General features: G+C 36.6%; 1 protein-coding gene across 6 annotated transcripts in view; it reads left to right on the forward strand.

The window, feature by feature from the left end:
• stim1a (stromal interaction molecule 1a) overlaps positions 1–15,910 on the forward strand; it is a 56,683-nt gene that overhangs the window by 28,111 nt on the left and 12,662 nt on the right. For all 6 annotated transcript variants that reach the window (XM_048160996.1, XM_048160997.1, XM_048161000.1 and 3 more), the window contains exons 5-7: positions 1,057–1,168; positions 2,897–3,012; positions 9,584–9,761. In XM_048160996.1, coding sequence (XP_048016953.1) covers positions 1,057–1,168; positions 2,897–3,012; positions 9,584–9,761 — 406 coding nt within the window. The remainder of the gene's footprint in view (positions 1–1,056; positions 1,169–2,896; positions 3,013–9,583; positions 9,762–15,910) is intronic.

Consider the following 15,910-nt stretch of genomic DNA (forward strand, 5'->3'; position numbering starts at 1 on the left):
AGGGTCTGGCGAGAGATATACTCTTACAGTGTTTTCATTGAGAGCTGGCAGTGGCTGCTTTTTTCAAAGGTGGCGTGACAGTGAATATCGGTTATTTATGACAGTGTAATATTTATACTCCAGTAAAATGTGATGTCTATATTGGATTGCTATAATGCCAGCTGTCACTCTGCACTATATGCTTTATTTTTCAGGGTTTTTATTTAATTCAAATATCAAAGGCCAATGTATTTAGGTCATGTTTTTGATGTCTGAGACAAATTTTTGTAATCGTTTCAGATTTCTTTCATCATGGGCAGTTTTGATCGCTTAGTGTGTCATTCTCAATGACAGCTGATTAATTGTGATGATCCAGCCTCTGACAAAATTCTTGTGTTTGTGCAGTACTTGTCAAAAATGTGTTACAACTGGACACATAATCAATGCTAGTGATGTCTAAGGACTGGGATTACCAAAGTTTTTTTTTTTTTTTTTTTTTTTTTTTTACCTCCTGAGATTTTAGGTTAATATTTCAATTTAAAAACACGCTTTCTTCACTTTTCTATGATATTGGTTATTAGTCACGTGGTGCGCAAGTAAACAGATAAAATATTTAACACACATATGTGTTTTTACTAATAAATAAATAAATAAATAAATATAATAAATAAATAGTCTGATATTTACTCAATCTCACCAGACTTGTATTACAGTCATACAAACAAAAATGACAAAGGCCACAAAAAAAAATCAGTGTGCTTTAGATCATTTATCAGTGATCAAGACTGATGCATTCAGCATGAAAGAGAAGTGTCTTCAGAATCAAATACTGACACTCTTAGTCACACCGCTTTATTCCCAGCAGACCTCTGATGATATAGCCATTTGTTTTTAAAAATCCAAAACCGTCACGATTCTTACTAAATTAAAAACTCCATTAGTATACTCATTTTAAGTCAAAACCACCCACTTTTTGTCACTCGTTGTGTTACATAGCGTTTATTAGCTTGTTTTGAAACATGAATTCTGATACATGATGATGTTTATGAGGTTGGCTTTTGTGTTTCTCTTCCCCAGTGTACAACTGGACAGTGGATCAGGTTGTGAACTGGATTAGCAGCTATGTCGAGTTGCCACAATATGCGGAAGCCTTCCGGAAGATGAACTTCAATGGTACCGCCATGCCCCGGTGAGTAAGTTAATACACACACACATTACCGTTCAAAAGTATTTTTGTTTGTTTGTTTTTTTTTGATCTTTTATGCATATAAAAGTTGCATTTTTATCAAAACTAGTTAAAGTAAAAAATAATAATTTGAAATTTGTTTTTACTTTACAATGATAATAAAGTTTAAAAAAAAACAGCTTTTATTTGAAAGTGAAATCTTTTGTAACATTGTATATAATTTTCTGTCACTTATAAGTTTAATGCTGAATAAAATAAGTAATTTCTTAAAAAAAAAAACAAAAAAAAACAATTACGGACATACTAGTGTGTAGGTATATAGAAAATTTGTCATTTTTATTCCATCCAAATTTAAAGGTGCCGTAGAACATGTTTTCAAAAGATGTAATATAAGTCTGAGGTGTCCCCTGAATGTGTCTGTGAAGTTTCAGCTCAAAATACCCCATAGATTTTTTTTTTTAAATTCATTTTTTTTAACTGCTTATTTTGGGGGCATCATTAAATATGCGCTGATTCAGGCTGCTTCCCCTTTAAATCACGCGCTCCCCGAGCTCGCGTTTGCCTTTAACAGCATAAACAAAGTTCACACAGCTAATATAACCCTCAAAATGGATCTTTACAAAGTGTTCGTCATGCAGCATATCTAATCGCGTAATGGTATGGTATTTATTTGGATGTTTACATTTGATTCTGAATGAGTTTGAGGCTATGCTCTGGGGCTAAAGCTAACATTACACACTGTTGAAGAGATTTATAAAGAATGAAGTTGTTTATGAATTATACAGACTGCAAGTGTTTAAAAAATGAAAATAACGACAGTCTTGTCTCCGTGAATACAGTAAGAAACGATGGTAACTTTAACCACATTTAACAGTACATTAGCAACATGCTAACGAAACATTTAGAAAGACAATTTACAAATATCACTAAAAATATCATGATATCATGGATCATGTCAGTTATTATTGCTCCATCTGCCATTTTTCGCTATTGTCCTTGCTTGCTTACCTAGTCTGGTGATTCAGCTGTGCACATCCAGACGTTAATACTGGCTGCCCTTGTGTAATGCCTTGAACATGAGCTGGCATATGCAAATATTGGGGGCTTACATATTAATGATCCCGACTGTTACGTAACAGTCGGTGTTATGTTGAGATTCGCCTGTTCCTCGGAGGTCTTTTAAACAAATGAGATTTATATAAGAAGGAGGAAACAATGGAGTTTGAGACTCACTGTATGTCCTTTCCATGTACTGAACTCTTGTTATTCAACTATGCCAAGGTAAATTAAATTTTTAATTCTAGGGCACCTTTAATATACAGTGATAACTGTAATCCATGCTAAACCATTTGTAAATTGATTTTTCTCCCAAAAAATGCTTTTTTGTGTCATTTCCTGATGCTAGTGGTGAAGAAATTAGACTTTTAAAGAAAAGAGCAGGAGGTGTTAAATACATCTGAGACTGTGTGCTCTCAGCTTTTGACACGCTGGTTAAATTTGGTCAGAGTGTGACAGGAAACACTTGACACTTGTCACACTTGACACAATAATTACTTGACACTCAGAACTTGACCACTGTGAGCATCATTCATGGATTAAAAACGTTTATTATGGTCAAATTTTTAGCTCTGAAACTCATTTTACCATTTGACTTGGTTGATAAAAGCCCGGCCACTTATTCAGCACCTAATCTGCTGTACTTTTGCATTTATTTATTTTTCTCTCTGCTAGATTGGCAGTGAAGAATGTCACTCTGACACAAACCGTCCTGAAGATTCTGGACCGGAGTCACGTTCAGAAACTACAGCTTAAAGCTCTGGATACGGTTCTGTTCGGAGCCCCTATGAGTGAGTGAGATTTCCCTCTGGTAGAACATCATACATCGAACAGATATCGTAAATCTAAAACATTGAAGCCTAAATCTGTCACATTTGGATGTTTAAATCTTTTCTAGAAATGTTTTTAGCGATCTGTATCTTGTTCCTGCTTAGATGTAGTTATGTTTCACAGATGTAATCTATCTTCACTTTTAAACACGTTCAAACGTGAGCCAACTACTGAGGTGTGTTTCACATCAGATGATTGATAGACCAGTGAACTATGCAAATAAGCTCAGAAGAACCTGTTTAACCTCTTGGTCTTCAGATGTCGTGTAGTGAACTACTAGCAGTTGTTGCTTCATATGTGGGAGGAGCTGTAAAAAAAAAAAAAAAACCAACAACAAAAAAAACACGGTGTTTGCTCGGATTTAAGATTGCCATCTAAGAAACGGCCAACTGTTCATTTTGGACTTGCACTTTTATCCAATATGGCATTGCATACTGTCTCGCATACAAAGGCTTTTAACAGTGATACTGTTAAAAGCCTTTGCATGCGAGAATGTCAAACAAGAGTTTCACTAGGCAGGGACTGGGTAGCTACAGTACCATTAAAAAGTTTGTGGTTGGTAAGATATATTTTTAATGTTTTTGAAAGAAGTCTCTTATGCTCACTGAGGCTGAATTCATGTGATAAGAAATACCAACCCGATCTCTCTGCAATTCATACGTATTTTACGTGGTGGCTAACTCCTATCAAGTTTGTACATTTGAGGTCAAAACAACATCACCAGCATGCAGGGCTGAACGATTAATTGCATTTGCGATAATATCATGATATGATAAAATGAGATTTTTTTATTATTTTTTTTAACTGCAAAGGCTGTGATTACACTCTGATCACGTGACGCACAACAGTAAAGCATTAATTATCTTCACTTCATGTAGGCTATATAACAAAACAAAATTATAAAACACAACCCTGCCTCTTTTCGTTTTTATTTAAAAAAAAAAAATGAAACCTATTAATGTGTGGTTCAGGCAATATGTGCATATGTACTCTGATTATCTTCACTGTAGGCTATGTAGCCTATAATAAAATGAAATAAAACAAAACAACCTTCTCTTTTTGTTAAACGTCAGTTTTAATTATCAATAATAACCATTATAAATAAAATATGAGAAGCTATACAATAAGAAATAAAGACAAGCAAACAATTCAGTCACACGTACAGCGCACTACAACGGTAAAGTTAAATAAATATATAAAGTTATAAAACTTCACTTTCCCCTCAGCCAAATCGATTTGCCCGGGAACAAATTATAAATTCATGAGACCAAAGAATGCCCGTTATACACAAGATGAATGATATCTTGTTTTTAACCATTACAGTGACATCAGAGCCAGCGGCGAATGTCAGAAGGACTAGCCGAGGTACAGCTGCTCTCGGCTGGGTACATTAACACTGAGCGCCCGGTGATCGCCTGGATCTCACAACTCCGAAAACGTCAGATCAAATTTTCAAATAGGCGCTATCTTTATAAATTAACCACAGATTTGAGATTTAAACAACTACATTCTCGCCTGAAAAACTTTTAAAACATTTCATGACACAGTAAAATAGTTTTTAAATTACGCTGGGTTTTCTCCTCCGCTTGCTGGTAGGTGCTGCGGCATGGACGTCTGAACTTTGCGATCTTGGTATTCTGAAACGCCGAATGCAAAGCTCGTCTTCTTTTTGTGACAGACAGCCTCAAGCCGAGAAGCAAGAACAAGATCTGCTGTAGTATGTCCTCCATTGTTGTTTACTATATCGTTTTCTTCTTCGCGCGAGAATGACGTCGATCACTATTTTCCGGCTACACCACGCCTATCAAGTAAGGGTACTGTTTGCGGTGGAAACGCAAGCCTGATCATGGTGTACCGCTCCGAACCGTACCGAACTGTACCGAACCGAACCGTACCGCTCAGTGGAAACGAGGCATAATATTGTGTTGGTCATACTATACAATAGTGGTGGGAGAAAAGATTCTCTCTAACAATTCTGGATCGATTCTGAGCTTAGTTTTTAACAACAGATGCACAGTGGCGCTGTGTGTGCTTTAGAAACACACGTATTCTCCTGGCTTCCAATTCCTCAAAAACACACACCACTCAAACCATCCATAAAATCATCTTTCATAAAGTTCGGAAAGTTTGAAGCGAATTTCAATGACATTCGCAGGCTTCATTGCACAGGATATGCGCTGTGAGAAACGCGCACTTTGCTTGATGTTACGATTGCAGTGTGTGGTCTCGCCCGCTGGCGTTTTCTCTACGAACGAAGGAATTATTTATGTCGTTATGTCATTTATGAGGTCCCTAAAGATTCCCACCCCTACTATATTATGTTTTATTGCTTGTCTTTGTTAAATACAGAATATAAAGAGTTGAAAAAAATAATCGCATATTAAATTGTAATCACTGAAGGTGATTTCTGAAGGTTTTATATATATATATATATATATATATATATATATATATATATATATATATATATATATATATATATATATATAAAAAATTGCAATTAAATTTTCCAAAATCATTCAGCCCTACCAGGAAGGACCACCCCTAACTCCATCCCTAAACCTGGGTTCTAGACAAATTGCAGGAAAGTGAAGTTGTACACATTTGTACAAATTAGCCACCTTGTAAATTGCGTATGAATTGCTGTGAGATTGCATTGGAAATGCTGTAACAACAGTAATATTATGAACTTATTATTGCAATTTTATTATTATACAGTACAGTTAAAATAACTGTTTTTCTATATTTTAAAATGTAATTCATTACTGTGATGGTAAAGCTGAATTTTCAGCATCATTACATTCACAGAAAAAAAGGCCTTTTCTAAGCATAATACCAGCACTTTATTAAAAAAATAATAACCCTTTTGAATGGTAGTGCATATAGAGACTGGAAATTTTGATTAGGTTGGTCTAGCTGCTCCTAGACCAGACAAAGACTTTGGCAATTTCCACCATGTTGATCAATGCAATTTCTTCAGTTTATTTTTCTACAGAGCTCCATCTCCTCCTTTTTAAATGGTCTCTGAGACCAATTATCCAACATCCACAGGTCTTGTGAGTCTCGTAGTCATCTGCTGTAGGCTGATGGGAAGGCTCCAGGGGTTGGATAGGGAGGGTGTAGACAGACAGTTACTCTGTATTCTAAGCACACGTCTTTGGCGCACTGAAACGGATGCAGCCAGTCTCTAACCCTCCTAAATGCTGGTGAACCGGTTCAGCAGGTTTAGAGAGATTTGTAAAATGCGCAAGCACCAAAGGAAGACCGTGTTTTTTTTTTTTTTTTTTTTTTTTTTTTTTTTTTAAATCATTGCCTTCTTTTTATTTCATCAATGCCTTTTGTACTTACGCAAATACATTTGACCAGGAACACATTCTTACACAATCTGTTGCATTCTTGGCAGCGTTATCTGAAGAATTTGCCTTGACCTGGAAACTGGGTCAGACTGTGATCCATCAACTTGGGATTGCCTCAGCTCTTACAGTAACTCTGCGATGTGATTTGATTTATGCCACATCCCAGGATACACCGTGTCTGACATAACTGTGTGCTTCACATGCCTTTTGTTATGAGCGAGAACGGTCCTAGAAGTTGTTTTAGCACTATAATGAGGGCGTTTGACATTATGGACGTGATATAGTGCAGCACTTAATGCCTTGTTCAGAATGCTGTTCCAAATATGGCCAAATAGCTTGTTTTTATTAACTATGTGACATGTCTTCCCTTCTTTTATTGGCATTGTTTATATATATGTATTATGAATTGGCCGAAAAAAGCTGGTTCGTACTGTCAGGGATGTTGTGAACGGTGTTCAGGTGTTCTGTTTTTATGTTACATGTGTATATTTCTTTCTTTTTATAGAAAAGTGCTTGCCCTTTTGAAATTATACTTTGTTGTAGACTATGCAGACATATTCTAGCACTCTCACTGTGAACCTAAGAAGCTTAAAAATAAAATAAGAAATGATCTGCAATAACTAGAGATGCATGATACATTGTTACTGTAATGTTTATCATTATAGTTTGTTTAAAATAACATTTATTACTAGAATTTCTAATGTCTGACACAAAGTTCTTTTTTCATTTAAGACATCTATATTGGTCTGCGGATTAAAATTTTTTGGTTTAATAACCAAGGAAACTAAAATGCTACAAAATTCTACAATCTCACCCCTTTAAATCCAGCAACCCTAATGTTTTTAGGTATTTGCATTTGACATTCCCTACTAGAGAATTGTCTGCTGTCAGCCATCGAGACCATCCTCTCAGAGTATGGTCTTGAGTCAAAGACCGACTCGATACTGGAGAGCGTGTGTCTGTATGTGGCAGATCTCATTGTGTAAGTTGACTCTGAAGAGGTCTGACTCCAGGAAACCAGGGAGATGGCGCAGGCTGCATGTGACAGCTCAACACCACCCTACCGGTCTACTGACACCGATTCCAGCTGCCCTGGTACCTCGGGACAATACCTCCATCAGAAACAGGACTCAGTTTTTGTTAAATTGCTGACAGTTGACAGGTTTTAAAAGCCTACGTTTCAATGTTTAACAACAGCATTTGTATAATTTGTCTCCAGAGTGTTCCATCAAAGCCTTCTGCTTTTGAGATTTTGTTTTTAATGTTAAAGCCATGGTGCAGCTGTTAGCGCACATGTTCTAGACATTTAGCTTGTGGTTCTTATGTTGGTGATGCAGGTTTAACCAAGGCCTTTCCTCACATTTCCCATCGCTCTCTTCTGTATCTGTATAACTAAAGGCAGAAGCTTCGCAAAAAGTGTTTTAGTATGTTAGGTTTTGGTTATCAGAGCTTTCAAGCTGATGCAGACTAACCTTTTTTTGGGGGGGGATGCAAGACCATTTGTGCTCCCTAGAGGCTGAGGATTTGCGAAGAGTGTTATTTTCCATCTCTCAACAAAGACTTAATTATATTTAATTGTGGGTATGTACAGATTGAGTAAGAAATTGAGTCAGCCAGGGTCAGGACTGTGTGGTGTCCCCTGGGCTGTTGTTGGGTTAACGGTCTTGCCCATTGGCACAGCAGTGGTAAGTATTGCAGGACTGTGACCGCAGAACCCTACAGTTAGGGTTGTCAAATGACTGGTACTACTGCATTTCTGCAGAACCATTTGTACAGACTACCGGGTATATCCGTCTCTGCTGATAGATGCTGCTTTCAAATGCTCTTGTTTGTTTGTTTGAGCGCTCTGAGCGTCAAAGGTTTCTGTTTGTAGTGTGTTCTTAAAGGACAGTTGAAGGTCAAAATTGCGGTTTCAGTGCAGCTTCAAAGGGCTTTAAACGATACCAGACGAGGAATAAGGGTCTTATCTATCGAAACGATCGGTCATTTTCGAAAAACATACAACTGCATATGCTTTATAAACAAATTATCGCCTTGCACGTGCTTGCGTGCGCATTCTTCAAAAAGCTTACGCTGTATGTCCTACGCCTTCCCTATTCTACTTATGGAAAAAAACTAAACCGGGGCTGCGTTCGTTCCATAAGTTGAATAGGGAAGGCGTAGGACATAGTGTTTTGAAGCTGCACTGAAACTGTAATTTTGACCTTCAACCATTTGGTGCCCATTGAAGTCCACTATAAGGAGAAATATCTTGGAATGTTTTCATCAAAAACCTTAATTTCTTTTCGACCAAAGAAAGACATGGACATCTTGGATGACATGGGGGTGAGTAAATTATCAGGAAAATTTTATTTAAAAGTGGACTAATCCTTTAAAAGCATTGTAGCCAATCTGTTGAGCGTGTGAACACAGTGGCCTATCAGAGGTGCTAGTCAGTAAGTTGGTCAGAATCTGCTTAACACCTTGCAACATGCTAACAAGTGACTCGTTTGAAAACATGTACCTTGTCTGAAGAACGCTATTTGTATAATGCATGAGCAGTGTGTGGTTATTGTAAACAAAAATCTTTTTTTGGTAATGGGGTTCAAATATAATCTAAATATTAAAACTTAGCCTTAAAAAAAAACTAAAAAAAAAATAGAAATGTTGCCTTGGTAACCTAACTGAAATAGGTTTGTATATATAAATAAATAATAAAGCTATATAGAGAAATTAAACCCAAATTCAAATAAAAACTGAAAGTGTATATATAAAAAAAAATATTTAAAATATGAATAAATACTAATAGTATATCACCTAAATAACTAAAACAACACTGGTGTCGAGTTGCTGCCTATGTAGAGCATTCCAAAATATTTACTTTTGCTTTTCATTTCGGTTAGGATGCTGCTTTAGAAGGCAGATGACTATGTAGACAGCTTACTAGGTTTTGAAACGGACATTTGTGTGCTGATTCTTTCTAAATCTTTGTGTAAAGAAATGTCTGAAGTCATTTTAGTAGCATGCACTGAGATGCAGGCATATTTACTGAAAGTGTCTTATTAGAAATGTTGCAAAAAATGTGTTCATTGAACAGTTCATAGTGTCCTTGAGAAAAACACTTAAGCCTGGTTATTCCCTGGGTTTGCTAAATGAATTCTTGTATGAAGTATGTACTGGTTTCTGTCTCTCACAGTGAACAGACATAACCATCTGAAGGACTTCATGCTGGTGGTGTCTATAGTCATCGGAATGGGAGGTTGCTGGTTCGCTTACATCCAGAACCGACACTCTAAAGACCACATGAAGAAGATGATGATAGACCTTGAGAGCCTCCATCGGGCAGAACAGAGCCTTCATGACCTACAGCAGAAGTGAGAACCTATTTTTGGATTCTTGAATGAGTGTGAGGCACTTGGCTCAGGTGTAAGGCTTTGCATTGTCAGTCGACGTCTTTTGTTGATGCGATGTGTCTAATGTCACCACAGTTTTAAGTTGCATGATGGTAAACTATGTTTTTGAACTTTTGGAAACTTGTGCAACTTGCTTTGATATTCTGTAACCTAGACCTCCAGCTGAGCCTTGTACTCCTGTTTATGATGGACAAAAATACTGAGATATGTACTGAGGAACTCATAAAGTGAGAATGGCATTGCGTATGATTTGCAGTCACTGTCTGAACGGAGTGCCTGTGAGCTTTGATGTCCGATAGATTTGTCACTGTTTTTACAGTGTTTAGTGAGCCTGGGCTTTCCTTCTGAAGGAACAGGATATGGGCCGCATGGGAATAATCTGCAAGAGAGAACATCTGTTTGATAGAGAGAGAGAGAGGAATGGCTAGAAAATGAGGAACTTAATTTCAACATTTTCTTTCTGCTTCAGTTACATTTAAAATGCCAAACTAAGCCAGTTTTTTGAAGCCTCTGGTATTTTGTAACCATAATAGGTAATTCTACAAAATGAGTGTTTTTTTTTTTTTTTTTTTTTTTTTTTTTTTTTTTCTGTCCATCCATATTTTTCATTTGTGCATTTGGCCAGCCCTCACCCATTTGTTTCCAAGGCCCTGTTTACACCTGGTATTAAGATGCGCTTTGGTTTATTGGATCACAAGTAGATGAGTGAGACACATACCCGTTTACGCCTGGTCTTTTAATCCGTCTCTTTTGTCCACTTTCGACCACTTCTGTCCTGATTTCTTCAAGGGGAGGGCCTATGGGTGGGTCTATGGACTTTTTCAGGTCTTTGGATCTAATGGACTAAATAAGCTTGCACCATTTACATATGAACATGCCTGGAGATGGCGGGAGAGAAACACGCAGAGCAGCGAACTTTAGTTTGCTCTGAAAGCCGCCAGACCACGCCGAACGTTATAAGTGCATGTTAGAAATCGGGAATGATGAGAGAACATTGTGCATGGAATGTTTTTCATCTTAAAATCAAACTTAGGTCTTCTGGCTAGCACTCTAAGTGTTTACGCATTAGGTCATTAGGCAGAGAGTAGGCGCTCTTTTGTGGCTGTTCAAACGCATTCAATACTTGAACCTTTACATCATGAAAGCAATCTGGTCAAATGAGCTTTTGACTATCTCTGGAAGTGGTCGAAAGTGGACAAGTTCAAAACATTTTAGACCCCATTTACACCTGTATTTAGTGTTGTCCCCTTGTGATCGAATTGACAAAAATGCTTCTTAATACCAGGTATAAACGGGGCCTAGTTGTTTCTTGCTAAATAAGCAAATTAATATTTTATTAAAATAAAACAAATAATTTATTTAGTTAATTTAATTGATTATATTTTGAAAGACTTGAAGTTCTGTACCAAGGCGCTGATGATTTCATGATTTTGTATGGTAAACTGACAAATGAAAAGTGCATATTTGTTGAAATATCAACAATACATTTTGTACATTTAGTAAACGGGTCAATTACATGACGGGTCTTTTTTTTTTTTTTTTTTTTCTCCCCAAAGGCCTTAATAATAATAAAAAACAAAGATATGACATCCAAAGTATGTAAGGTAGCACAACTAGATCTCTCTTATTGAAACCAAACAGTTTTAATTATATTTTGTTACATATAAAGGTATTTTAAAGATTTGAAGTGTCAAAAGGTCATTTGGTTTAACCGTCCAAAAGCCAATACAGCCACTTCATTTGTGTTTAAAACATCTTAAAATGTAATAAATGTATATATTTTTTTATTCTGGCATGATTTTATAACATCATATATCAACATAGTGGAAAATGGTATTACAATTATGTGAAGAATTTGTTGCTTTGTTATGAGAAAGAATGTCCGGAAAAAATAATTGTCATTCGGAGTAACCAAAATAAGACCATTTTGGATCAAGGATGTGACATCATTCAGACACCTACAGGACCACATGGTCGTGAAGCAAAATAACCAAGTCTCTCTTTACTATTTGGAAAATTTGCTTGCTCATACGCATATCACGAAACATCAGGTCATTTGGTACAACCGCTATAAAACATGGAAAATGTTATAAAAACTTAAAATATTTGATTGTCCATTTGTTAGCTAACTAGCTAGCAAGCTAATTAGTTAGCTATCTAGATATAAGCCTGTTAGCATTGTTTGAAAATATCGTCATTCGGTATAACCAAAATTTTGGTTAAACCGATTTACTTTTTTGGAGACAAATTTTTGTCTATCTTGTTTATTAAAAAACAGAAGAAAAAAACCTTATTTGTCAATGACCCAAACATTAAAGTAGTACATTGTGGTACAAAAAAAAAATAAAAATATATATATATATATATATATATATATATATATATATATATATATATATATATATATATATATATATATATATATATATATATATATATATATATATATATATATATATATATATATATATATATATATATATATATATATATAAATTGCATAATGCCATTTTATATATATGGCATTATGCAATTTATTAACACCTTTGTCTGAAAGATGGCTTAAAACTGTACAAAATCATGTTCTCAAACTGGAAAGGGCACCCGTTCCATAGAATGACGCATTGCTCTCTGAGAATATTTACTAGCAAGTGTTGTATGTTGTATGTCAGATGGCTGTTTGATAACTGTCACGCATATGCTGAGAATCTTTAGGAATGTGGGAATGCGGATAATGTTGAAGTCCTCATGCAGACTCATTGTCTGTCACCTTTAAGAGAAAGACACAGGAGCCTGTGTGTCCGGAGGGGTCCGTGTATCCCTTAAACATGTGAATGAAGTGTGAGAGCGTGTGTGAAGGGGACAGGGCAGTGGAAACAATGCAGAGTGTGTTTGCTACAGTGGAGGACGTCCAGCATGTTGTGTTCTGACATAACCAGTCGAGTCATCGGGTCATGTCTCTTGTGATTGGTGGGTGAGAGGCCTGCGGTGCTTCGGTCGCCCCTGAGGGAGGTGATTAACCCCCGGATACTTTGAATCATCTCAGTTTAAACTCAAGGATAAAAATAAATGCCTCGGTCAGTTATGTCACACATGAAAGCAGGTCCTTGTAGGCTGTCGTTTCATAAAAGTAGATTTTATTTGATGTAGGCTTGTTTTGGGAACATTTTGAGATGAAACAAAATGTCAGTTTGCCCTTTAAGCAAGCTACAGTGGCCATTTGTATGTAGGCTTTTTTTTTTTTTTCAGTTTGGGATGTATTGTAAATGCTTATCAAGGCCGCGGCAGTTGAGTCAGGCTTTCCAGCAGTTTCCTGTGTAGGTGTGTTGATGCATTTCACACCAGACAAACCTCTTCTCGAACGCTGCCAAATTACCACATGCGCAATCCCTGTCCATTCACTCCGAGTCAGAAATGAGGCATAATGTAAACTGCCCCTTCTGCATGGCAATTTACAATTCAATTTGATTAGAATCGCATGTTATAAAGTACAAGTTTACATTTGCAGAAGAAAATTTGCAATGCTTGCCCATAGAACTACCACACACTAGTGTGTTGTATGTGGGTGGCATTGCTTTCCAGCTGCTTTAGTGTGCCACTGTTTGGTGAGGTTGCCAGGTCATTCTGGGTAACTGCAATGGAATTGGTAGGATGTTTAGATCATTGTATTATGGCCCAAAAACTCACAAGTCTCAGGGGCTTTTTACACGACATCCAGGGCAACCTTAAAGTTAACACTCGCCAAGCGCCAAAGGCAAGTAAAAATTGACGTTGGATAGTATGAGTATATGACAATTGCCAGTTGGTAACATTTTTCTGAGTTCTAACAACACAATGTCGTGAGAACATGAATGTAAACAAACGTGAAGGACGCTCAGGACAGTTGACGGGCCAACATTGCAACTTCATGAAAGTTTAAGCCTTGCCAATTTAAATATTCAAGCGCAATATGATGCGAAAGGGAACTCAATTTGTTACTTGCTCCGTGCGGAAAGTTTTGTGTGCACACCTGCGAAGTGCACGCCCCGAAAGCCACATTTCAGACAGCGCGCAAATACTGAATTGAGCTCTCTTTCGCGTCGTCTTGTACTTGAACAGACAAATTCACGCACAATTATGGCAAAAATGCAGCAAGTATCCTAGGAAAGTATCCTATGGCTTAATTGAACATAAATAGTAGAAAAAGTAAAGAAAGACAATGCATGTGCAACAGTATCTGTATATTGGATCTGTGCATTTGGTCTTAAAGTGACAGCATCCTAATAATCCTGCTGTTGTCTGCATTTTTAATGTTCATCAAACAACAAAAGACATTCATTCATAGCTCTTGACCGAATAACATTTGTAACTTCAATAAGGATTAAAGCAGCATAACGAACTGTTTTGTACAGCTAAAAATAGCTGGAAGTGAATGACACCGGAAGCCAGACACATTCAATTTACAAATGACCGTGCCCGCTCCTACCTGAAAAATAAGTTGGTATAGGCGCGTAGTGTTTCTTTACTAAGTAGCATTGCCAACTATTGGCCTTACTGCGGAAAACAGCGTTTTCACTTTCGCAGATCTGTATGAATGGATTGTTTTGACAATGTTGTCGTCTGTACGCAAAAAGCAAAGGAAAAAACGCTTGCAAACTTTAAAGTCCCCCTGTAGTCAATAATAGTCAATAATTTTATCCTTTTAAAACTCATCTTTGATCAAAATTTCATATATAAACATTTTTTTTCCTGTGGAAAAAAAAAAAAAAATTCTTAATGCCTTAAAATAACTTGAATGTAACTTGCACCCTTGCCTCATTTAATATACACTGATCTATGAATATGCTAATTAGCCCCACCTCCACTCACTCGGACGAGCTGAGACGATATCCACTCGTTGAACTTACTGAGGTAAATGCTGCACAGTGGTATCTCTTTTTACAATTTTGGACACAACGGTAATTAATATGATTAGCCTTTTGCTTGACTACGTTATCAAACAGCTAATAATGTGTTGCTAATGTTACACAAACCATGTTCACATTCACCATCTCAGAGTCAGACAGCTGCCTTCTAACAATGTTTCCTTACAAACGCTTTGAACAACTCAGAACGTCAGTGGAGAAAGGCATATAGTTCATCATAGCATTGTTATATACTTGATATTGGTAAATCTACACATTTTTTCATATCAACAGAAAAATATATTGGGATAACCTTCTTTTGTGACTCCCTTGTGCGGTCAGTTAATGATATGCTAAAACCTGCAGACGTGTTGATGTGATTGGTAGTTTGTGATGTCAGAAACGCTAGCGATTTCAAACCACAGGTTTGAGACTGTCTTTTTTTCACTGCATATTTAAGGAGAAAATACTTAGCAATGGTGTTGACTTATGAGTTTGCACATGGTTTGTCTTAAAGCATGTTAAAAACAACACACAGACATATAAACAACATTAAAAACTTGATTTTCACCACAGGGGGACTTTAAAGCTAAAAAACATTGTAATCAAAGTGTTTAATAGGAACTGTCTTCACTTCTGTCTTTACTGTGACCTGCACTCTCTGACAAATTACTTACTGAAGTTTATTAGTTGGCATTAGGGCTTTTTTTAAAAATAGTATTGACAATGTAATTTCAATTCCTTTGTGTTTGAGACAAGCGCACATGACTCTCAATCCTAGAGACCAACTCTTGTTCTCTTCCACATCTCTCACATGCTTGTTTGACCCTCGTAAAGTCAGACGTGAGAGAGAATGTTCTTCACATGCACTTCACAGTGAACCGTGCTTATCTAAGGCTGCAGGTGCACGTTTGTAGGAGAGGAAGAAAAGAAAAGTTTAATTAATCATTGCATGCATAGTCTAGTCTATTGTTTTGGCTCTTTTGTTTTCATAGTCGCACTTTCACCAGCACAAAGGAATGTGTTTGAATGTACGAGTAAATCAAACAGTTGTTGTTGTTCGAGTTCTTTGCGAAGATGAGTCAGACTAAATGATTTGATTGTATATGTAAAAGTTGGTGAATGAAAAATTGGAAAACAATTAACTTTAGATCTCAGACTATACAATCATAAAGATTGTGAGATTTGAAAAATGAGATGACTTGCCTTGCTAGGTATTTGTTGTCG

Source organism: Megalobrama amblycephala, linkage group LG16, assembly GCF_018812025.1.
Source record: "Megalobrama amblycephala isolate DHTTF-2021 linkage group LG16, ASM1881202v1, whole genome shotgun sequence".
Taxonomy (NCBI): domain Eukaryota; kingdom Metazoa; phylum Chordata; class Actinopteri; order Cypriniformes; family Xenocyprididae; genus Megalobrama; species Megalobrama amblycephala.